Source organism: Rhinolophus sinicus, chromosome 7 (genome assembly GCF_057876585.1).
Source record: "Rhinolophus sinicus isolate RSI-liver-muscle chromosome 7, RSI-T2T, whole genome shotgun sequence".
Classification (NCBI taxonomy): domain Eukaryota; kingdom Metazoa; phylum Chordata; class Mammalia; order Chiroptera; family Rhinolophidae; genus Rhinolophus; species Rhinolophus sinicus.
Genome location: NC_142507.1, coordinates 37,393,428 through 37,418,107, shown reverse-complemented (window position 1 = coordinate 37,418,107; position 24,680 = coordinate 37,393,428). Strand labels below are relative to the sequence as shown.

General features: G+C 38.6%; 2 protein-coding genes across 3 annotated transcripts in view; one reads left to right on the top strand and one right to left on the bottom strand.

The window, feature by feature from the left end:
- SLC30A7 (solute carrier family 30 member 7) overlaps positions 1 to 4,135 on the bottom strand; it is a 64,433-nt gene extending 60,298 nt beyond the window's left edge. The window contains exons 1-2 of one of the 2 annotated variants that reach the window (XR_012491642.2): positions 3,879 to 4,122; positions 3,569 to 3,670 (exon numbers count right to left, since the gene is read on the bottom strand). Coding sequence is in view for 1 of the 2 variants with exons in the window: in XM_074318613.2 (XP_074174714.1) it covers positions 3,569 to 3,670; positions 3,879 to 3,958 (182 nt within the window). In the remaining variant the exon portion in view is untranslated. Of the gene's footprint in view, positions 1 to 3,568; positions 3,671 to 3,878 lie in introns of both variants that reach the window. The other variant, XM_074318613.2, reaches the window with a different exon arrangement.
- Positions 4,136 to 4,163: 28 nt separating this feature from the next.
- On the top strand, positions 4,164 to 22,400 carry EXTL2 (exostosin like glycosyltransferase 2). The gene is made up of 5 exons (XM_019747049.3): positions 4,164 to 5,351; positions 7,540 to 7,615; positions 17,210 to 17,637; positions 18,288 to 18,358; positions 20,382 to 22,400. The coding sequence occupies exons 2-5, from the start codon at positions 7,611 to 7,613 to the stop codon at positions 20,868 to 20,870; spliced, it is 993 nt and encodes a 330-aa protein (XP_019602608.2). The 5' UTR covers positions 4,164 to 5,351; positions 7,540 to 7,610; the 3' UTR covers positions 20,871 to 22,400.
- Positions 22,401 to 24,680: the final 2,280 nt, after the last annotated feature.

The window sequence follows — 24,680 nt, the reverse complement described above, 5'->3', positions numbered from 1 at the left end:
AGTCCTTGCCATCTGTGGCAGCATGGAACGACCTGGAAGGTATTGTGTTGAGCAGAGTATGAGACAGAGAAAGACAGACATACTGTGATTTCACTTATATGTGGAATCTAAAGGACCAAATAAACAAACAAAAGAGAAACAGACTCATAGATACTGAAGACATTTTGATGGTTGCCAGATGAAAGGTGGGAGTTGAGCTTGTGGGTGAAAAACGGGAAGGGATTAAGAAGTACAAATTGGTAGTTACAAAACAGTCATTAGGATGTAAAGAAAAGCACAGGGAATATAGTCAATGATATGGCAATAACTATGTTTAGTGCCAGGTGGGTACCGGACTAGGGAGGGGGATCACTTCTTAAAGTATATAAATGTCTAACCACTACACTGTAACATGAAATTAACATAAATAATACTGAATATCAACTGTACTGAAAAATGTAAAAACAGGGGGAAGGTGAAGGGGGATTTCTAGGTATAAAACCAATAAGTCATGGGTTGTAATATACAGCATAAGGAATATACTCATTAATATTGTGATAGTATAGAATGGTGTCAGATGGGTGCTGGACTTACTCATGGTGATCACTTCTTTATGTGTATAAATGTTGAATAATTATGGTGTACCTCTGAAACTAATATCATATTGAATGTTAGCTATATTTTTAATAAAAATATTAAAAGACAAAATTTAAAAAAAAGCATGTGATCATTAGATGTAGGAAAACCATTTGAAAAAATTCAGCATCCATTTATGATAAAAACACTCAGCAAAGTGGGAATAGAAGAAACATATCTCAACATAATAAACTCCATATATGACAAACCCACAGCTAACGTCATACCCGATGGGGAAAAGCTAAAAGCGTTCTTCTCAAGGATCCGCTCTTTCACCACTTTTATTCACTACAGTACCGGAAGTCCTAGCCACAGCAATCAGACAAGAAAAAGAAATAAAAGGCATCCAAATGGGAAAGGAAGAAGTAAAACGGTCATTATTTGCAGATGACATGATACTATATAGACAGAATTCCAAGGATTCCACCAAAAAACTATTATAACTGATAAATGAATTTAGTGGGATACAAAATATTCAGAAATCAGTTGGATACAAAATATTCAGAAGTCAGTTGGATTTTTATACAACAATAATGAATATCAGGAATAGAAATTAAGAAAACAATCCCATTTCTAATTGCATTAAAAATAATAACTACTTAGGAATAAATTTAACCAAGGAAGTAAAAGACCTGCACTCAGAAAATTATAAGACATTGAAGAGAGAAATTAAAGAAGATACAAATAAATGGAAACATACTATGCTCATGGATAGGAATAATTAATACAGTTAAAATGTCCATACTACCCAAAGCAATCTATAGATTCAATGCAATCCTTATCAAAATACCAATGACATTTTTCACAGAATTAAAACAAATAATCCTAAAATTTATATGGAACCATAAAAGTCCCTGAATAGCAATCCTGAAAAGAAAGAACAAAAGTGGAGGTATCACACTACCTGACATCAAATTATACTACAAGTCCACAGTAATCAAAACAGCATGGTATTGGCATAAAAATAGACACATGGGTCAGTGGAACAGAGTGAGAGCCCAGAAATAAATCTATGCCTATATGGTCATTTAATCTACGACAAAGGATGCAAGAATTTACATTGGGGTAAAGACAGTCTATTTAATAAACAGTGCTGGGAAAATTGGACAGATACACGCAAAAAAATGAAATTGGACCACCTTCTTATGCCATATACAAGAATAAATTCAAAATAGATTAAAGACTTAAATGTAAGACCCGAAACCATAAAACTCCTAGAAGAAAATATAGAAAGTAAACTCTCAAACATCACCCTTAGTAATATTTTTACTGATACATCTCCTCGGGCAAGGGTACCAAAATTAAAAATAAATAGGACTACATCAAACTAAAAAGTTTTTTCACAGCAAAAGAAACCATCAACAAAACAAAAAGACATCCTACTGAGTGGGACTAGATATTTGCCAATGATACATCTGATAAGGGGTTAATATCCAAAATTTATTAAAAAAATAAAACTCATACAACTCAACATCAAAAAAACAAACAATCCAATTTAAAAATAGGCAGAGGACATGAAGAGTCAATTCTCCAAAGAGGATATACACATGGCCAATAGACCCATGAAAAGATGCTCAACATCCCTAATCATCAGAGAAATGCAAATAAAAACCACATTGAGATATCACTTCACTACTGTCATGACGGCTAGCATTAATAAATCAACAAACAAGTGTTGGCGAGGATGTGCAGAAAAGGGAACCCTTGTGCACTGTTGGTGGGATTGCAAACTGGTGCAGCCACTATGGAAAACAGTATGGAGGTTCCTCAAAAAATTAAAAATAGAGCTATCTTATGATCCAGCAATTCCCCCCAGTATTTAGCTAAAGAAATCCAAAACACTAATTCAAAAAAAATATATGAGGCCGTATGTTTACTGCAGCGCTATTCACAATAGGCAAAATATGAAACAACTGAAATGACCATCAATAGATGATTGGATAAATTGTGGTTCATTTATACAACGGAGTATTAATTACTCTGCCACAAAAAAGAATGAAATATTACCATTTGCAACAACATGGATGGACCTAGAGGACATTATGCTAAGTGAAATAAGTCAGACAGAGAAAGACAAACACCGTATGATCTCAATTATATGTGGAATCTAAAGAACAGAATGAACAAACAAAACAAATAGGTGTAGATACAGAGGGCAAACTGATTGCTGCTAAATGGGAGAGGGATGGGGGATGGGTGCGAAAGGTGAAGGGATTAGGAAGCACAAATTGGTAGTCACAAGATAGTCACAGGGATGTGAAATACAGTATGCGGAATTTAGTCAATAATGTAAAAACTAGGTATGGTGTCAGTTGGATACTAGACTTATCGGAGGGTCACTTCATAAATTATACAGATGGCTAACCACTGCATTGTACACCTGAAACTAATATAAAATAAAGACAGTTTCAGCATAAAAAACTAGAAAGAGAATGACACATATTTTTCCAGATATCTTCTTTACAATCCTCTTCCCCATTCCAAGACTTAATGACCAACTCAGTAGAACATCTCAGATATTCCCTCTGGGAATCTTAAGGGTGAAATCCAAATGCCACTCCCCCCAAAAGAAAGGCAAGGACACTCCCCCCATGGAGAGGCAAGGAACGGGTTTCTCCCAGTTTCAAGAAAGTGGGCAAAGCTAAGGCGTGTACTTAAGACAGGAAAGATGCACCCCATCTGCCAAAATGAGGAGGGCACTTGTCCCTCTTGTTTGACAGAGTTGGGGCGGGTGAAGGTGGCGGGGACCCAAATCTTAAGAACTGCAGCACGTGATGGGCCCCGAATCTTAAACGTAGTCATGCCATATTGGTGTGGATATGAAAAAGCAGCTCAGCAGCAGAGTGGTGTTAAAGAAAAGAACCTCCCGGTGAGGAGCTACGTGGCACTAAGCAAACAGTGCTTGGTCTCCCCCACCCCGGCTTCCGCCCCAACCCTTTTCCCCTTTGGTTACCAGTTGCTCCAGATGCCGTAGAGTAGTTCAACAAAAGCGAAAGAGAGGTTCAGGCACAGGAAGAAAAACAGGTTCCGAGACGTCTTGTCCGACAGGATAGACCTGGGCATAACACAAGTGGGGAAGAGTCCGGAGAGTCAAAGAGGTGCCGGGACCCGGACGCTTTCAAGACCCTCCCAGTCCACACGCTCCTTTCCTCACAAGTGAGGGTATCCCTGACGCTCCCGTCCTGGACCTCGGGCCATTCTCAGGTCTGGGCCTTCTCCCCTTCCGCCAGACTCCCACTTCCCGCAAACACAGCACCCCGCACCTAAACCAGCCCGAGATCTTGCCGAACAGATTGAACTTGGGTGGTTTGTATTCATCGTCCTTGATGGACAGGGGCAACATCTTCAATGCCCGGCGAAGGGCCGGGTCTACTCCCCTCTAGAAGCGGCTCCGCGGGTGATGGTAGTGACAGTGGTGACGCCTCAGACGGGAATCCCCAGTGCTAATCCCGGGCCGCGTGCCGCTTCGAGACACAGACACAGACACTCGCCCGGGAACTCGCCGACTTCCGGCCCGGGCCGCGCAACGCGTCCTGGGACTAGAAAGGGGGAAGGACCAGCGTGGTAGGCGGGGCTTATGGCCGGGCGGGATGGGCGCGGCGCGGCGCTCATGAAGGGCCGGACGCAGTAGCGGATACTAGTACTAGGTGGTATAAGGGGCCAACCTGGGCTGGAGTCCACCACCTGGACGCCGGAAGAAAATCCTGAGATGGGACCGGCGGGCTGGGCGCTGGGAGGTTGAGCGCCCGCTCACGCCCACCCTGACCGCCTACCACAGACGTTCCCGGATGCTCCGGCTCCTGCAATCTGCCCTTTCGCCATTTCCCCCATTAGTATTGAATCCCAGTGTATTAGGTAGTAAAGCCTAAGAACCTAGGCAACCAAGTGTTTTCTTGCCGCCATTCCTCTGGAAGCGCGAGTGGTAGTTTCGGAGGGTGAACTCTTGGCACCCCAGTTTTAGTGACCCACCCGACCCGGTCCCCGAAAACAGCGTCTGACCATATACTGCCACGCCGGAAGCAATCAATAGATCTCTTTCTAAGGAATGTTGAAGTCCTTTAAAGGGAGCTCCAAAGGGGCCGTGTTTGAATGGAGGTTGGGTCAATACATTGCTCCCCCCATAATCTCAATCTGCTGACACCCCAAAACTCGAGTTCGTACACAGGTCGCCCCCGGCATCGCAGTTGCGGCTGTTAATTCCTGTCAGACTCTCCCAGCTCGTTTTAAGTGCAGGACAAGCGAACTGGTGGTGGTCGCCAGGGCGTGCGGAGCTCAGGGACCGAGCCGGGGGGCCTGTCCCGGCACCTGGGTCACCCTTGGTCGTTGGAACACTCCTCCCGCCGCCTTTCCGGAAAATTATTTGGGGAAGGTCAGGTTCACGTGAATGACTAAAACTCGTTACCTTGGGGAAGAAATAGGGCAAAGCAGAACTGGCTTTTGGACGTGGGCTGGAAACTACAAAACCGAGCTTCTTGGGAATTGCCTTTTGGACTAACAGGAAGTGGAGCGTCAGAAAAGGGAGGGGGAGCCCCCAGGTACTGTCCCCTGCTTCAGGCGCTCACTTTGCGGACGGCGTTTTTCCCCGGTTATCCATCCAGCGAATGAGGCAGGATGGACGCACGCTGCTGGGTTTAGAAAACAAAAAGAAACGAGCAGGCGAGACGCCCGTTCCGTTCTGTGATAACCAAGCTGCACGCAAATAAATCGGCTGCCCCGCTGCAATCTCTGTCCTGGAGGTAAGAAAATGGCAAAATGCTCTCGTGTTAAATTTTAGTGAGGATGATGCATTTTTTTACTCTCATTTTTGGAACTTTGTGCGTATGGGAGGCGGGGGTAGTGATTCAGTGGTTTTATTTTTGAAAAAATACTTATTCTGAAATTTTAAAGAATGTTCGTGTTGATTAAAACTGCTGTGTAAGAACAACTAAATTACAGAAATTAAGTTTTGGAAAGAGTATTTTGTCGTTGCCTTTCTTGGTGTATATTTCACTAGTATTTTAACTTAAACATAGAAATATTTTCAATTAGTACTATTTACTTATATTTTTTAAAAAGCTTTTATATTAACCATAGCCTTTGATCTTTGCTGGGGAAAATTAAGTGGGTGCAAACTATATTAAAGATAGGTAAATATTTACATGGCAATTGGGTTTTTTCTCCCAAACTGCTTTACTTCAATATGATGTAATTTAGGGGGGGAGAGGATATGTAGGAATAACCCAATTTCAGCAACTGATTTCCAGCGTTCTCTTAAGTCAAGGTCAGCTGCAATTTAAGCCTGTATTTTTTAATTGTGCCTTTGAATTGTGTATTTTATTGTATATTGCTATAAATGAGAAATTGCTCGACTGGTTTATGGAGAAATCTGCAGTACCCTTTTTCAAATAGTTTTAAAATAAGTTGGAGAAATTGAAGTTTAATTTCACTTTTATTGCTTTCCTGGGACTCCCAAATCCATCCCCATTCCCCACCCCCAAAGATATAACATAGATATTCCTGTGAGGGCCTTCTTTCAAAAAATGGCAATGCCACTTCACATCTTTCAGTCTTGGATGGCATAATTATCAACTTCAATACTAAAGGCATTTTATTGGAAATATAAGTTGGACACTATTTAAATCAGGAAAAGTTCTATGAATGGAAAACGTTTGTGTCTCACTTCTTTTGTCAATTTGAAATATCTGTCTCACTTATATAAACCAATATATGTTGTCATATCACAGTTACTTTTATTCATTCAACAATCATTTAATGAGTGTCTACTATGTGGTAGGCTCTGCTGGGGGGGGCGGGGGGGGCGGGGAGAGGGTTACAAAGCCAGGTAAGTAAAAGTTCTTTTTAATGGGAAGAAGGAGCTGATGTGAGAAGAGGGGGTTAATCAGCTCAGGAGTTTAGAACTGTGTGATGTTTCAGATGTTCACAAGAGATGCCCTTGTTGTAGTGAGGAGGGATATCTATCACTCAGTGAGTCTTTGATATATACTAAGCCACCCTTTTGCCCTTTCAAAAACTTGTATCATGAAAGAACATGATTTTGGAAAACCAAAAATGATTTTTCAGCTCTTTCAGGTGGTCATTACAGATGCAGTATCTTGAAAGTCTCCAATCAGATTCTTAAATCCTTCATATATTACCAGATTAAATGGGTTTATAAGATTATAAAATAGATAGAGTAATGAACATTTTATACGTAATAAATGGATTTCCACCCTGGACTTTGTAATATTTGTTTAGATCATCTCCTACTAATGAATTGCGTTAGGTTAACTATGCAGATGATATGGGAAGGTGGGGTGGGAAACCTAGCTTCTCAGACATATGATTGAAGGCTGTGAGAAATGAAAGCAGAGAGAATTTAGGGGCAGAAGCTCATCTCCAACCAGGGTTCCAGCTCCATTCTGGCAATAGTCAGTATCAGTAAGGAATAGGAAGGATGCCATCTGTTCAGGACTCAACCCTGGCATTTATCTGCAACCCTATTTTAGACCCCGTGGTTTTTTAGATGCTTCAGGTTGAATACCCTATGAACCTTTAGTGAAAATGAGTTGTGACAGTAGATAAAACTATGGATACTTAAAAACCTAGGAATTGAATATAAGTGCAAATTGCTAATGCGTTCAGAGATTTTGCTCTATGGCGTATATGTTCTGGTTTCAAACAAATTAGAGAGTCGGGATGGTGTGAGCTTGTTCTGCTTCTGGATACTTAAGGGAAAAGTAGAAACAAAAATGTGGCAGTGTTAGCACCAACCTATAGGAGGACACTATCTACCTCATTACCTAAATGTGATTTTTAGAACACAGAATAGTAAATTTGAATTTCTAACAATTCAAAGCCTATGGACAATGGCATTAAAAACATTTTTTAAAATTTCCTGCTGATTGACAAAAACATCACAGAAAATGCTTTGATTTCTCTTAATAGTGTCAAGAGAGCCTGTTCCTAACAGTTACTAAAGCTATAAGGAAATTTTTTTTGAAGTCAAAAGTATCATAATGAGGTAAGTACCAGTATTTTTCTTTGCTCTTTAAGTTGTGATAAAATACACAGATTTGCCATCTTAACCATTTTTAAGTGTACAGTTCTGTAGTGTTAAGTTTATTTACATTGTTGAGCAACCAATCTCTAGAACTTTTTCATCTTGCAAAAGAGAAATTCTATATGCGTGAAACAACTCCCCATTCCCCCTTTCCCCTAACCCCTGGCAACCACCATCCTACTTTCTGTTTCTATGCCATTTATTACTCTAGATACCTCGTATAAGTGGAATCATATAGTGTTTGTCTTTTTGTGACTGGCTTATTTCACTTAGCATAATATCCTCAAGGTTCATCCATATTATAACATGTATCAGAATTTCCTTCCTTTTTAAAGGCTTAAGAATACTCTATACCACCTTTTGTTTATCCATTCTTCTGTTGGACATTTGGGTTTTTTCCACCTTTTGGCTATTGTGAATAATGCTGCTGTGAACATGGGTCAAGTACCAGTACTTTTATCAGAGAAAAAGTATTTCCTACAGAGGTATCTTTGTTTCCTTGGAAATGAAAGTTTTTACTTGAGCCAGGGTGTGTTAGAAAATACTGTAAGGTCTCTTTTAGGTCTTATCCATTGAAATAGTAGTTCAGATTATAAAATCAGAACCTATAAAGGTGAGATATTCTTGTAGACTAGATCAAAACTTAAAATAGAGACTATGCAAAGACACTGAAAATATAAAATTCTACCTTACAGCTTGCAGTAAGAAATGACATGTTGCAGCAGCATCTAGCTATTCAAATGTGACATTGTAGTTAATGTAGCTATTTATCAATATGTTTTAATAATTCTGTATATACAAGCATATATAGTCTCAAAATGTAGTAAGAGCAGGAGTAAGCCTTCTAAATGACAGGATATAAATTGGTTATCAGTGATCCTGAGAGCTGCAATTAATTGGCAATTCCAGGAGGAAGATGTAAGCTAGAAGGAATTTTTGTCTAGCATAATTCAGACCTATGTATTCTGTCAATGGAAAAGACAAATCACTGTGACCATGACAGCCAATCCATGACACAGTTGGTCCAGGTTGTAGTCATCTAAATGATCGTATCACTGTACAATTGGTCATAAACACAGCAAGGTCACAAGATGAATCTGTGACACGAGGTGAACCCATTTATTATTATCATTACAAGTCCATTCCTATTCTTGCCTTTCCTATTCCTAAATAAATATTTATTATTAACACAAAATAATTTAACTTATTTTGATGTATTTAAACTTGTGCAAATGGTAATGGGAATTAAGACCTTATATGAATAGATGGGAGGAAAAGTGAAGGGAAATCATTTAGGAAGGAGAGGATAGCATTGGTTAAAAAAAAAAAAAAGAGAAAAAAAATGGATGGCACTCCTAAAATAAGTGAAAAGAATGAATTTTCTGAATATGGGAAAATGCAAAGGCCAAAGCTCTTCCCAAGAGACTAGTACGTGGAGAAGACTTGTGAAGAGAAGTTACCTTTCATGTACTATTTCTGGCATTCTGTGTTTTGCGATGAAGTAAATTTTTGTATAAGGTGCTTAACAATTTTAATGGAAGAGGCTTACTGTGGGCAGTAGCGAACTGACTTTCAGGCCAGTGTTCTGATTTAGTTTTCTTTTTCTACCAATCTTCTGAAGCCTGTAGGATTTTGTCAGACTCTAAACCCAAACTAAATTTTCATTTCTCAACTAGGTGAGACTTTGTTGTCTGTTTAAATCTTATTTGCTGCCTGATTAAGAAGATAGCTTCTGGTTATTGTTGCCTCCTAAAAGTTTGGGGAAATTCACAAGGATGATATTATCTAACAAGTGATGATTTTCCCCCAAGGCAAATCACATCATTCTCCAGGAGCTTCCATAGAAACAGAGATGTTCAAAGGTATTTTAATGCAGAATATCTTTGAAAAGATGTGAAAAAATCAGAATTCTACAATATTTTTTATTAAGTAGTTTTGCCACAGATCCAAAAGTCGAAAGGTGGCTTTTGTGGCCTATGCTTGAGACCACATTTCATGACTTGCTCTCCTAGTCACCTGATGGGGATAACCCAGGTCTTTTAGGGAGGGAAAGGTTTCATAGATACTGTGGGGTCTTAACTGGACCTTAATTTGCATTTAATTTGAGTTTATTCTGTTAAAGTTTCAGGCATATATTCTCCGTTGTGAAATTTAAGGCAATTTAAACATAGATTCCCTTACTCCATTTAACCACAAAGACTTGTGAGCACTTACTGAAAAAATGGGCCAGGCACTGATCTGGATTACAATGGCTGATGGAAACTGCCCTCAAGATACAGTCAGACTCCAAAAGGAGCTGGAGGCACAGTCAATAAGCGGAATACCTGGAAACGAGGTCTAGTGGCACAATGTCCCGAGTTCCCAGGAGCACTGAGGATGGAGAGTGGTGAGAAACATTCACAGGGGAGGGGAGTTTGAAAGAGACTTGGGGGGCGGGGAGTAGAAGTTTGTCAGGTGGAGAGAGGGGAGGTAGAGAAGAAAGCACATACCAACACATGGAGCTGTAGGTACTATAAGAGGAGATTCTTTTTGGAATTTGGCACCACATGTCCCTTTGCCTCAGTTTGAACAATGTCTGTCATCTATGCTATAAACCTGGCAGAAATTGCTCATCAGTGGAACAATTGCAATTTCCCGAACTCTCTCTTCTGACTCTTCTTACACATTTAGGGAAGGAAAGCCCAGGCTTGGAATTACTCTCTGCATTCCACTTTGGAATATTTTTACCTCTTGGTAGCAGAGGGTCCTTTTCTGAGCATCTGTATTCTGTAATCATAAGTTTTCAGGCAAGTACCTATTTTGAAGGATGAGACAGAGGAGAAAATAGTCTGTACAATACGAGGCAAATCTCATAGTGAAATGGAGGAATAGTTGTCGTTCTTCCACCATCTGGTGGCATCAAAATGAAAATGACAGCTTCTCAATGTACAACATCAAGCTGCTCATTGCGTTTCTATTTTATGAGTCATAGGACATAGCTAATTTTTGTTCATACTGTGTGCTGGCATATTTGTCTTCAAGCTAAAGGAATTGGCTGAGAAAAGATTCTTTATTCAATAGTGTTCCTTCTAGGGAACTTCGATAGGTGATGTAGTGAATAACTAAATAGTAGGATTTTGAAAATTCAGATTGCCTGGTGCATTTAAAGGCATGCAGACATTAGAGAATTTATAACTGTTGCTTCATAGACTATGTATTATTTACTTTGTTACTCTATCTTATGTCCACATTTAAGAAAAGTTCTTAAAATATCAAAGAATGCTCTTCAAAAAGCTACTCCAGTTCTCAGATATTTAAAAATTCTGATATAGTGACCCAGCTATTCCACTCCTAGGTACTATATACCCAAGAGAAATGAAAACGTGTTCACATAAAAACGTGTACCTGAATGTTCATAGCAGCATCATTCATAATAGCAAAATGTGCAAACAACCCAGATGTCCAGCAACTGATGAATAATAGATAAATGAGATGTGGTGTATCTATGCAATGGAATGTTATTTGGCAATAAAAAGAATGACGTACCTCTCTATACTACAGCGTGTGCAAACCTTGAAAACATTATGCTAAGTGAAAAAAGCCAAACACAAGGGTCACAGATTGTATGATTCCACTTATATATAATGTCCTGAATAGGCAACTCTATGGAGACAGACAGTAGATTAGTATTGCCTAGTGCTGGGGTGGAGGTTGGGGGAAATGGGAATGGGGAGTGCCTGCTAATGAATGGGTGTGGAGTTTCTTTTGGGGTGTTAAAAATGTAAAATTAGATAGTGATGGTTGCACAATTTTGTGAATATACTAAAAGGCACTGAATTGTGTACTTTAAATGGGTAAAATTTATGGTATGTGAAATAAATCTCAATAGAGTTTTAAAAAAAGAAACCAACATACTAAGTACAAACATTTACATAATCTTACAGGTACCTTAGTGACAGTCTTGTGTACTAATTTTTTGACATATCCTTACGGAATTTACCCTAACAGTAGAAAGAGTCATGGACTGTACCATCAGGAGATCCAGGTTCTTCCCCTGGATCTGCTACTGGTTAGCTATATGCAGCTGCATGAATTTAGGCAAGTTTCTTATGCATGGACCTTGAGTTCTTTATCTGTGAAACAAGAAAGTGGCTTCGGAGAGCTCAGAGCTCTCTCTCAGCTCTCTGACTTTATGTGCTTGTACAATAAGGCATTTAAATATTGAGGTAGTTTGGGAGACATAGCTTTATCCTTCATTGCTTGAGTGTAATAAATAGCAGTGGGGTTTTCAGAGGCCACCTTCCCCCATCATGTTCAAGTGTGTCTTGTTAAGTAAAGTATATGTAGAGCCGGGTTTCTGAATCTCAGCATGATTGGCACGTGAGGCTGGATAATTCTTTGTTCTAGGGGGCTGTCCTGTCCATTGTAAGATGTTTAGCAGCAACCCTGACATCTACGCACTAGCTAGCAATAACATCTCTCCCCAGTCACAACAATAAAAAATACCTCCAGACTTTACCAAATATCCCCTGGAGAGTAAAATTGTTTCTGTTGAAACCCCTGGTGTTAAAGATGCTAGAATAACAATATCAAAATAACTAAAAGGATGTGCTCTCAACCTATGAAGAACTAATAAGTTGATATATGTGCAAAAAATATCATTTGGGGGATCTTTAATTTTTCAGATGATTAGAAGAAGGGGAAGGATTTTTGCTTTGTTTTGCTGACATTTACTGTGTTTATCAAAGTCATATTTAATGTAATGTAGACATGGATAGGAGAAGGGCCAGGAAGGGAATAGACTAAGAGCTGTCAGATCCTTTTTGGAATGAGGCAGGGTGCTAGGAAATACATACAGACATAATTTTTAAAAGAAATAAGAAAAAACTAAAACCTATAAGGAATGTAAGGAATTGAGGGCAAGAGAACTGGAAGGTTCCTATATTTACTTCTTGGTTCCTTCCAAGTAAGATGTAGGTTATCCAGAAGTGTTCTTATATGCCCCATTCACAGCACAAAGCTGTGAATTAGGTGACAGTTTCTTCTCTAGAGAAAGAACAGAAGAAAGCTACATATTGAAACCCAAATAGCTGTGAAGTCCTCATGACTCTCCAAACTCGTCTGAAGCCATAATGGGCCTACAACTGAGTTCCAGACTTCGGCAGGTCTCAAAGTACAGATGTGTCACTTGCACTGCAGTCTATTAAGTTCTTGCTCTTCTTGCTTTTCTAGACACACACACACAAAAAATGATGTAATTTTATTGGGCTGCATTATTTAATAAATACTACATGAAATATTTACAGTGTCCTTCTAAAGGTGTAATTTATTCATATCTCACAAAACATTCTTAATATAGGTAAAATAAGGGGTTAGAAGCTATCTGAAAGAGGAATTCTATGATGGGAATGGAGATAAACTCCTTAAAAGTATACATAAAAGTACAACAATCATTCATGAGTATCTTTGACAATGTGTACTTATAGTAGGCTACAGGAATGAATCTACATTACTTTTTCTAGACTAAAACTGTCAGATAGTAAGTTATCAGAGACTGGAAACACTTCTATGTAAGTTTTACAATATGCTTTTCCTACTCAGCTGTAGAAAATGAACGTTAAGATCTTAATCAGTGCATTCTTTAATGCAATTGCCAGATGATTCTTTATTCTGAGTGCTTATAACTAGCCATTTTTATGCAAAACCGAATATATGTTTTAAGACCTGCTTTTGATTCAGTATTAGGTTGAAATTTACAGTGAAATCCAAGGCTTTTGAACCAAGATGATTATTTTATGATTTGTCTTTGGTTGACTACATTAACAGTATGTATTGTTTTAGTTAGAGGGTGAATACTATGAAAGCATTGTACTCTAAAACCTTAAACTACTGTCCTTGAAAAATAACCATGGTAAAACTGAGATTTCTTTAAAAATAATTAATTTTTTTCATACCTTAGAATGAGGCTATGATACAATGGGGAAACATAAAATTGCTCTTTTTATAGAACAGGCTACAGAAAAAGTCCAGGAGAGAATGTCCTTGAACACTCTCCGAGAAGGTTACTAATGTTAACATTGCTTTTCAAATCTAGACTATTGAAAAGTGAGAGTTGCTGAATGACAATGACCATTCCCTCATCCTTATGAAGAAGCTCTTTTTTGCGTGCACATGCCTTAGTGCACTAGCCCATTATGGAGGGTATGCCCCAGCCCCCTTGGAATGCTCCATTCCCGTTCTCCTAAACTGCAAAGGGAGATGGTAGCAGCATGGCCCATGTGGTCTCTCCCTGTCCTTGCTGAGCTACAGAGAGAGAACTGTTTCTACAATCACAAAACACCTCACAGCATGAAAGAAGATCATGGGAATGTGATTGTCACTTTAACCCAAGCACTGCCAAATCTCCTGAATGAAAAACAAAAGATCGATTGTACATCATTTAGAAAACAAAGTGAAATTTCGTTTGAAATCTAATATGTTAGACAGGAAATTTTAGACTATAGTCTTAGGATTACGTGTGTAATGATGGCCTAGCTGCAAAAGCCCAACTTAAAGCACAAGGTATGAAATCGAGAGCTTAGATATATACACACAGTGCACTTTTCCAAGATGGAGACAACCAAAACTAAACAGTACAGAGGCAGTCTTGTACAAAGAACAGTGACAGTGGCTCTGTGCAGTTAGCATACCACAGTTGTGGGTTAGCACTTAGAGGTCTTTTCCAGCTCATTGTCTTTGTCTGTATTAAGAAATAGATGAGATTATCTGCTTCTTTTATAGCCTAAGAAGAGAAATTGTATCAAAAATAGTAAGATAGGATAGACTGATTCAATTAAAGTCATCAAGAAAAATATCTCATTCTTTCTGATTCTAAAAGATCTATTTTTTTCTTAAAGTATTTTTAAAATGTTTAGAAACTCCTCATTGACTTTTGTTTTTTGTCTTTTCAGAAGTAAATTTCTTTGAACATTCTTTTTCCTCATGTCTGGCTTTTGTGCTTGAGTAGAGTTAAGAATAGATCTTGGATATATGCTAAGATGTGTTGACCTAAGAATGTCCAAACCTATAGAGAATTTTTATAAAAATTTATTTGAGCCAAACAGAGGATATGCCTGGAAGCAAAATATCAACAGACTAGAATGGCAATTTACAGCTTCTTTTATGCATTTTGAATGAAGGAGGGAACTAAGGAAGATTACATGAGGGTGGGGGAAAGCAAGGCAGGAATTGTATTACAGGATAGTTAAGATTATGTGCCCTCTCAGGGTGGTTACAGTTTATTTCAAAGGTGTGTTAACCTAGATGCACAAAAACAGTGGACAGGACTTACTTAAGGTAAAGGTAAGCCTTTTACGAAAGAAGTTTTAGGCCTGGGGCATGACTACCCACTATGACCTGCCCAGTTAGGAATTTATGGTCTGATCACTGTTAGGTTACTTTCCGTGGAACCCCTTTTTGTTCCACAGATGTATGTAACATCTCAGTTGCCAAAATACAAAATAAGGACATACCTAGAAAGATTACGGAGGCTTGAGGAAGAGTGAGTAATGTCTTGGTATGTAATTACCCCTGGTCATTCGCAGAATGTGAAAGGATTCACGAGACTCAAAAAGTAGGAAAGCAAGAAAAGGTTTATTGACAGTCAGACAGAGAGAGAGAGCCGTGGCAGTGTCTGGAGACGGTGGCTGCCGTGGGTTTCTGTTTGGAAGAGAAATATTGGCAAAGGGAGTTTGCTAGGGCAGTCTGATAGAGAAAGCTGTGGCAGGTTTCTGTTTAGCTGGGGTTTTATATTTTTCCATGCAGGGTGTAAGGTGCTTGTCAGCTTGCAGGGGAGCAGCTGTTGCAATTGTGTTCTTCTGGGAACTGTCCTGTTCCCATCTATGATGGATGTCAGCTTCCAGGGGGTTGCTGTTGCGATTGGGAACTGTTCTGTTCCCACCTATGATGGATGTACGGTGCTTGTCAGCTTGTAGGTGCAGTGCTAGCCAGGGAGTCAGAGCTAAGTGTTTAATGTTTAAGCTCCCTCCTGCCAGCTCAAGCTCACTCCTGTTAACTCTATTTGTCTCATCAAGTAGGGTCTGGAAACAGAAGCAGAAACAGCAGGAGAATAAAGAAACAGTAACAATTGAAGGTCAATGTGCTCCAGAAGGAGGCAGCAGGTGTGATAATGAAGCTGTAGTGGAAGCCAGGAAATCAGAGTTCTAGGTCTCTGTAAAACTGCCTGTGAGATTTAACTTTTCCTTACGTATTCGCATATGATTGAGAGTTTTGCTTTGACAAAATATTTTAACCAGTAAATACCCAGGCCACATTCATCTGTTACTCACCTACTATTCTGTGGCCGTCTCCAGCAGTTCCTTGAGGTATAGTGAAGAAAGGGAGAGCACGTAGCTAACTACCGTCCCTGGGATCCTTGAGTACTGGGAGACGATGCCCTTCTCAGAGCAGCCTGCCTCTGAATCCAGGCCGTACACTCCCCAGCCCATAATGATCAGCGACCTGGGGCTCTGGCAGATTTTCCTGGATGTAAATCCTAACTCCATTACTTAAATTGCCTAGTAGTCTTGAGAGAGTTACTTAACCTCTGTAAGCATCCAAACTATTAGATGGGAACAATAATAGTAAGTGATAAACTAGATCCTGTCACCCCCCTGATCGAAACCCTCCAACAGCTTCCCACCGCAGGTAGAATAAAATCCATATTCCTTATTCATGACGACCAGATCCCCCATAATCTGGCCCTTACATATCATGTCACTTTGATTTATTCTTTTCATTACCACTATCCCAAATTATCTTTGAGTTTGTTTGCTTTCTCATTCTCTACTTTCTCCTCTGCTACTCAAAGCAGAGACCTTGTCTATCTTATGCATTGCTGGACTCATAGAACCTAGACAGTACCTGGCACAATGAGTGCTTAATAACTACTTGTTTATTAAATGAATAAGTACGTATTATGCATTCAGAGTACATAGTACAAGGTCTAATACATAATATAGTGTACATAGTACACTGTAACTGTTTGCTACTGCTACCATAATCATCTGCTTCATATTGTTAGGGTTCTGCATATAATTTCATTTGGAAAAAAGTTTCCTACCAAAAAGTAAGTTAAAACTAGTATGCTGTAGTTATGAAGTTAGTATAATGCGTATATCAAAACATCCAGTTGTGCACCTTAAATGCTTGTGATGTTCATATATCGATGATATCTCAATAAAGCTGTTTTTAAAATGAGTATACTACTAAGGAAACTATGATCCCATTTGAAAACAATCTCAGCTTCAAATTTTTTATAGTAAAATGAGAGTAAATTTTAAAATGCACTGCTTAATTCTTCCTATTTGGTGTGTAGAAGATCTTTTGTCTGTAACTGCAAAGCAAGCAGACCCAGAAAGGAAGGTTTATTCACTGGCCTTACTATCTTAGTCCAAATTACCTTATCAAAGAGGCGGGGATAACTGAAATTGAATCAACTAAAAGAAGATTAACCTCTCTCATTAAAAGAGCAAAAACAAAACATGATGACTAGTAAGAATGCTAAGATTCTAAATTTCATTTTCATTTCTACTCCAGGTGTTTCCACATCTGCAAACTTCCTGGCAGAGTGATGGGAATTCGAGTGCTTCGCTTCTCTTTGGTGGTCGTCCTTGTGTTACTATTGGTAGCTGGGGCTTTGACCACTTTACTTCCTAATGTCAGAGAAGACAAGATGCCCACATCACGCAGGGAAATAAAATCCCAAAGCAAGTCCACCCTGGATTCCTTTACTCTCATCATGCAGACGTACAACAGAACGGATCTCTTACTGAGACTTTTAAATCATTATCAGGCAGTACCACATCTGCACAAAGTGATTGTGGTGTGGAACAATGTTGGGGAGAAGGGACCAGAGGAGCTATGGAATTCTCTGGGGCCTCACCCTGTCCCTGTGATCTTCAAACCGCAGACAACAAACAGAATGAGAAATCGGCTGCAGGTCTTTCCTGAGCTGGAGACTAGTGGTGAGTTGCAGCTGGGTTCTTAGCCTGGCAGGGCTGCAGCAAACCAGAGCTGGGGGCGGGTATGTGGACTTTTGGCCTTCTACTTGTCTTAATTGTCTGGAGAAAATAAGGGAAATTTAATCATAAGGAAGCTCCTTGAAAAACTTAAGGGGCAATTTCCAAGATGTCAAGAAGCAGTTTCCTGGGGAAGAAAGCACGTACATCTTTACAACAGTGACAAGGAGGTTAATATTATGAAAGAAGATACGCTATAATTACATATTATTGCATCACAGGAAGTAGTGAAATGCCATTTAACTTAGACTTAATGTATTTCTTGCCATCTCCTTTTTTCATCCCATTCATAGCGGTTTCATGAGGTTGTAATTTGCTTTCAAAAAAACCTTGGTTTTATTTATTTATAGGTTCATTAGTTTCTAGGATAATGGATGATAAGTACATGATGATTTCCTCTCAGGTAGTTATAAAGTCAATTATAATTCAAATTAAAAAAATTTCTGCTAGACAAATTTCTCCAAGAATGCATATCTTATTTACTAATTTTCTTAGACAATATCTCATTTCAATGATCTATGTAGACACCATTGTATCTTACTAGTTTTGTTTTCATTTCCAAACTATTCGACTTAAATTTTTTCCTTTCATTTCAGCAGTGTTAATGGTAGACGATGACATGCTAATTAGCGCCCAGGACCTTGTTTTTGCTTTCTCAGTTTGGCAGGTAAGGTTACTACATTCTTTGTGAAATCATCAGAATAAAGCCTTATCTAGTGTTTAACCAGGGCAGCACGGTTTAATGTGGGAGTCACCCAAAATAACATAGGCGATATTTATCTAAAAGATAAATAAGTTTGTTATCTTGTAATCAAGATTTCCTGTGCTCAGTTAAGTCAACCTGAAAGTTCTGCTGTCTTTTATCTGTATTTGATGTGTATTTGGCATACTGGGAAGAGCCAGAACTACCTTCCAAGGAATAATGAGGAAGTGCTCTGGTATATATTATAGCAAAGACTAGAATGCAGAGACGTTTTCTGCAAGGCCATAGATGTGAGTCTCAAATGAGAAGTATATTTTTGTATTAATGCTGTATATAACTTGCATTAAAAGAAAGCATTTATTACATCTACAAAATTTAACCCTGATTCTGAGGCCATTGTTTAGAAATGAGTAATAATAACAATGCTATGTGAACCATTGTGATGGCAGGTTTGCCACAACTCCTTAATTAGCTACTTGGGATAGAATAACATTGCATATTAATGGTAAGTGGTCACAGGATTCTGCAGATACCAGCATTCCCAAAACCACAGTTTTTAACTTCATGCCTAGTGAACTGATCAACAGATTTTTTTCCATGTTAGCAGTTTTCTCAACCCTGTAAATAAAAGCTTTTTAGGCAAAAAATTCCAATGTGATACTCCAGCTATGAGATTTCTATTCAGGTAAAAAATCAATTTCCCTAAAATGTCAGGGGTGGGGGGAAATACGAAGACTGTGGTTAATTAGAACAATACAAATAAAACATAATTAAAGATGGATAAATAGGATTTTAGACTTTATGCATAAAAATATCAAGAGCAATTGCAATTCATTGCCCGAGATAATCTGACTCCTAAACTTTGATGCCATCAGTGCCCTGTATCGTGTAATGATTTGATGTAATGTATGGAGGCAAGCAATATCAGGCATCTTTGTGCCTTCCCACTCAAGTCATCACCTCCACTTTTAGTGCTCTCCCTTTCCTCTTCCAGTCATCTCTGAAATTTCTTTCATTCTCCTAGGTTATGCACATGGTACGTCTTCTCTGAAACCTTCCAGCCTTTATCCCCCACTGCCTGACTTTCCCCTTTGCCTCCCAGCAACACTGCTGTCATTCTGTCCTCAGTGCTCCCATGAAATTAACCCATCTGCACTTACAGCTTTCTCACACCCTGGTAGTTTCTTGTTCACATACTAGACCATACCCTTTCTAGATTATAACCCAGCCTGATGTGTGTGTGTATCCCTAGTTTAGTGGCTACTCAGTAAATTAGTGAAACTCAATTTATGAGATTAGACTAAACCTTGTAACCCTATCAGTTCTTATCTATTTCACATGCTTCACTGGTTTTCTTCTTTGCTGTATTTTTAGTCATTTTCAACCTAATATTGTTTTCAACCTAATATCCTTTCTTCAAAGATCCTGACACATCTTACTGTATTTCTCTATATTGTCATATTTTTAAAAAGGAAGCACCCAAGCTGAAAAGGGATAAAAATATTACATTGTCTAAAATCAATAAGGACTTTTAAGAATGTTGAAGTCATTATGGAAAAACAGTAAAATCATACATGTAGACCCATAATTTTATATATTCCTAAGAGATTAAAACAGTTTTTCAAAATAATCACATTGTATCTTCTTTTTTCCTGTAATAAATAGCATTCATACAGTCAACTTCCTTGCAGCATACTTTGAAGAACCAGACTCGTTGGTGACTAGAATGTATTAATATCAAATAATGTTTGAATTAGGAGAACATTTGTGAGGTTAGAAATTTTGTTAGAGAAATGGGTTGTGATGGAATTTGACCTGTAAACTTATCGGGACATAGATTTATGAAGTTGCCTGGAGTTAGGTGAAACCACGAATAAAATAAAGTTGACAAATCCATTTAATTCTCTCTGTAATAAATCATTGCCTTTTTCACCATGTCTGCTCTAAAGAAATGCCACACTTAATTGTTCTTTTTCCATCTGTTCAGCAATTTCCTGATCAGATTGTAGGATTTGTTCCTAGAAAGCATGTCTCAACTTCATCAGGTATCTATAGTTATGGAGGTTTTGAACTGCACACACCAGGCTTTGGAGATGGTGACCAGTACTCTGTGGTGCTGATTGGAGCCTCATTCTTCAATAGCAAATACCTTGAACTCTTTCAGAGGCAACCTGCAGCCGTCCATGCTTTGATAGATGAAACGCAAAACTGTGATGATATTGCCATGAACTTTATCATTGCCAAGCACACTGGGAAGACTTCAGGGATATTTGTGAAACCTGTAAACATGGGCAATTTAGAAAAAGAAACCACCGGTGGCCATGCTGGAATGTGGCATCGAGCTGAGCACTTTCTGCAGAGGTCTTACTGTATCAATAAGCTTGTTAATATCTATGATGGCATGCCCTTAAAGTACTCCAACATAATGATCTCTCAGTTTGGTTTTCCATATGCCAACCACAAAAGTAAAATGTGAACGTCAAACCAACAAACTAAAACTTCAAAACTGATTAGTATTTGAGTAGCTTCTCCATGCCATGATTGATTGGTTTATTTTTTTAAGCAACATCATGAACTTTTATCAACTCCAGAAGTATCTACAAAGGAAAAATCACACAGCACTTCTAGGATATAAACTTCATATGAACTTCAAAAACCGAGGAGTTTATATTATTCAGGTTGGTCTTCTTGTGAAAAAGTCTTCATCCATGAATATAACTCCTAGGTCAGCGACTTTATCATTTACTTTCTAAGACTTTTCCCCAATTTCTTTGACTCCCGGCGTTTGTCTTAAGGACCCACAGCAAGCGTTTCCTGAACCAGAAACTCCAGAGAAGCACTTCTCAGCTTTCATTTGAAGTCTGAAATGTCTCCTTAGCAAAAGCCTGTGGTGTAGGGGCAAGCCATGTGAGGAGAGACTAATCTCACTCTCATATAAAAACAAGTGGAACATTCGTGACGATCAGTGCTTCCGTTGGGGTCCTCCCACCCAGCCCTTTCCCGGACTGATGTAACTCAGCAAGGTTTTGCTGCAACTGTCAGTGCTTTTATTTTTGTTGATAAGTCTGTTGTGGCTGGGAGGGTTAATTTTCGTAGCTGAAGGATGTCTAGTTTGACTGATTTTCATGAACATTTATTGCATGGATCACAAAAAAAGTGCAGCCAATGTTTCTAAATGCAACCTATATGTAGCAAGAAGTAAATGTTTTGCTAGATTCAGGTAGTGCATTTTGTCACTGAATCTGACCTTGAGATTGTACATTCTTATATTTTACATAAAATATGTGTTGTTTAAGAAACATGTATAAAATGACTTTCGAAAGAATGATTAGTTAAAACCTTTAGTATCAAAGATCTTTATTGTCAGGGCATAGGTTATGCCATGGGTACTAAAGAGTTGTGTGTATTATATACGAAATCAGTCTCTTTCAAAAAAGATCTAAGGCACTATTCATCAAGAAATTTCGATTACATAGATACAGGGAAAAAGAAGAGACTGAGTCATAGGCGGGGAATTCTACAGGGAGTCTGCATCAGTTAATTGTTAAGTTGCCCTCTCTCTGTTATATGATTTAGTATTTGTTTACCACACAGTGTTTATGTTTGATCTTGTTCACTACTGGTAGCAAGCAGTACTTAATTAGGCTTCTGTATTTTACCTTTCTTGTCATCCTCCTCCTCCTCCTTCTCCTGCTCCCCCTCTTACACCTCCCCTCCTTTTTCCTCCTCCCATAATACCATTATATTCTCATAATTGCGAAGCTCTGGAAATATTATAATAATCATGGTTTATGTTCCAACAATAAGGTCTCTGTAGTTAGTTCAGTATATGTTGTTTCTTTACACTGGCATGTGTATGTGTCTTAATGCAGTCAGATAAAACCAAGAGAATGCAGAACCTCACTAAAAATCTATAATGTTAATTATCTGCTTTGTCCACTCTCGGTAATGATTTTTTGCCCTTTGGGATTCCACTGGCAGATAAATAAAATAAACTTTTACCCTCCTGGTGTTCCATATTAATTAAGCAGAATCAAGTTTTTGTGGTTGATATTTTTACAAATTTCTAAATATTCTAGAATATTGGTTAGGGTAAGGCAGAGACATTAGCTACATTCCCTGTGGGAAAATTTTCCATTGGGAAAATGTTCCCAGATTTTATTTTCCACTTTGTATTCTTAAACTTGTCTTAAGCATCACATAAGTTAATCATATCATGTTTTTCAGACATAGAGCAAATATGAAAACAAAATGAAGTACAGTCTATATTACAAAGACTCTTGCATTGTGGCTAGAATTCTACTAAAACTGTTTTTCCTTGTATACCTCTTATTGTTCCAAATGGTCCAGAGAAGAGATGATGCTCAGACTTAAACCTGAGTAAGAGAAGCAATGTAGCTCAGGGATTAAGTGTGCCAGTACAGTACTTGGGCTCAAATCCTTCCTAACTTTCACATTTACTTAACCTCTTGGAGCCTCAGTTTCCTCATCTACCAAAATGAGAATTATATCTACCCAGGCAGTTGTTTTAAGGAATAAAGGCGATAGCTTGTATAAATACGGCACAATGCCTTGTCCATTTAAAATGGTCAGTAAATGAAAACTCTTGGGGTGTGTCACTAACAATAAGTGCAGTTAACTGTACAATGCCTCATCTAGGTATTAGACAGCCTCCTAGACCCACCAGGTGAGAAATTTGGGAAAGTGTTTCGACATAACAATGGACAGAGAGCCATGGCAGTTTTCACTTCATTTTCTTTATTTTAAATGCCCTTTTTCTTATTATTAAAACATTATAACATATATATTCTAGCAATTTTGGCATATTCAAAACAGCATAAAAAAGAAATTAAAAGCCCACCAACACATTAACAATAGCCATTTTTCCTTTGACTTTTCTATACCATGAGTTATTTCAGATTTTAATACCATGAATTATTTTGTATTTCACTGGATAGATAAATCATATTTTATATAATCGATCATCTTACCATTTTGTTTGATACCTTCTTACTATTGGAACAACATTGGGTAAGTGCCCTAGCCTTGAACAGACATCTTTGAGCATATCAATAATGATTTCTTTAAAACCAAGTCCAGGAAGTGCAATACCTGAATCTAGTAGTGTGCGTGTTTTAGAGTTTTTCATACACACTGCAATATGCCTCCAGAAGCGTTGCCATAGCTACACTATATCACATCTGAGGGCACCTCTTTCCCATCAGACTTTCCAACATTGTATAGTACTTAAAGTTTTCTTTCATTTCTTTTCCACATACAAAATACTCAAATACTGCAGGACTTGGAAGGATCTGGGCTATGTTAAGAACTCTGTGTTAAGAAGGCTGAAAAGACAGGCAATCAACTGTAAAATAAAAGACACGAGGGCAATGTAAGCCCAGGAAGATCTGAAATGCTTCTAGAATCTCTTTGCTCCCAGGCTTGAGTGTAGACAATAAATTACTGACCCTTTGCTGGTTCCAGGGATTAAAAAAATTGTAAGCCACAAAAAAATGCTCATATTTATTCTTAGAAAGACCTGGGTTTTGACCCCAAGGTAGGAATGGATAAGTGTATGTGTGACTGTGACTGTGTGTGTGTGTGTGTGTGTGTGTGTGTGTGTGTGTGTATGCGCATATGTGCCCACCTACATGCGCTTAGGGTGACAGTGGGAGGGTAGGAGGTAGAGGAAGGGAATGGAGTGGAGGATGATGTGATGGAGGAGGAACATGGAGGGAGGACCACATCTCACGGGATTCTGGGGCTTAAATGGTGAGGTCAGATCATCCTGTACCCCATGCTGTTTCATAAACCAGTGTTCTGCTATGGTCTCCCGACTTCTCTGTCTCTCTCTCTCTCTCCCCCACCCCCACCCCCTTTTCTCCTCCCTTCCTCCTTTTCTCCTTTCATGAAGGCTCTCTCAATAGAAAACCCAAATATTTTTAAAAATATACGCACTGTGAATGGAATGCAAATAACATTTGATCATTGGAAACACGCACTGAGTCCTGGCTCCTGTTAATTTCCTTACCTGCCCAGCAAAGGTGAAAATACCTGCCCTAAAATTTCACTGGTTGTTTTTGGTTTCAAAGGACATAATGTGTAGTAATTTTTTTTATGTGTAGTAATTTTGTAGTATCAGGAAAATACAAGAATTTTTAGAAACCATTGTGGATAAAGAGCAGCTTGACCAAGAGTTAAAGAGACTTGGTTAAGAATTAGTGCCTATATCAAAATTACACTTTAGAGCATAAAAAGAAATGAAAATAAATATGCAAGTACTGAA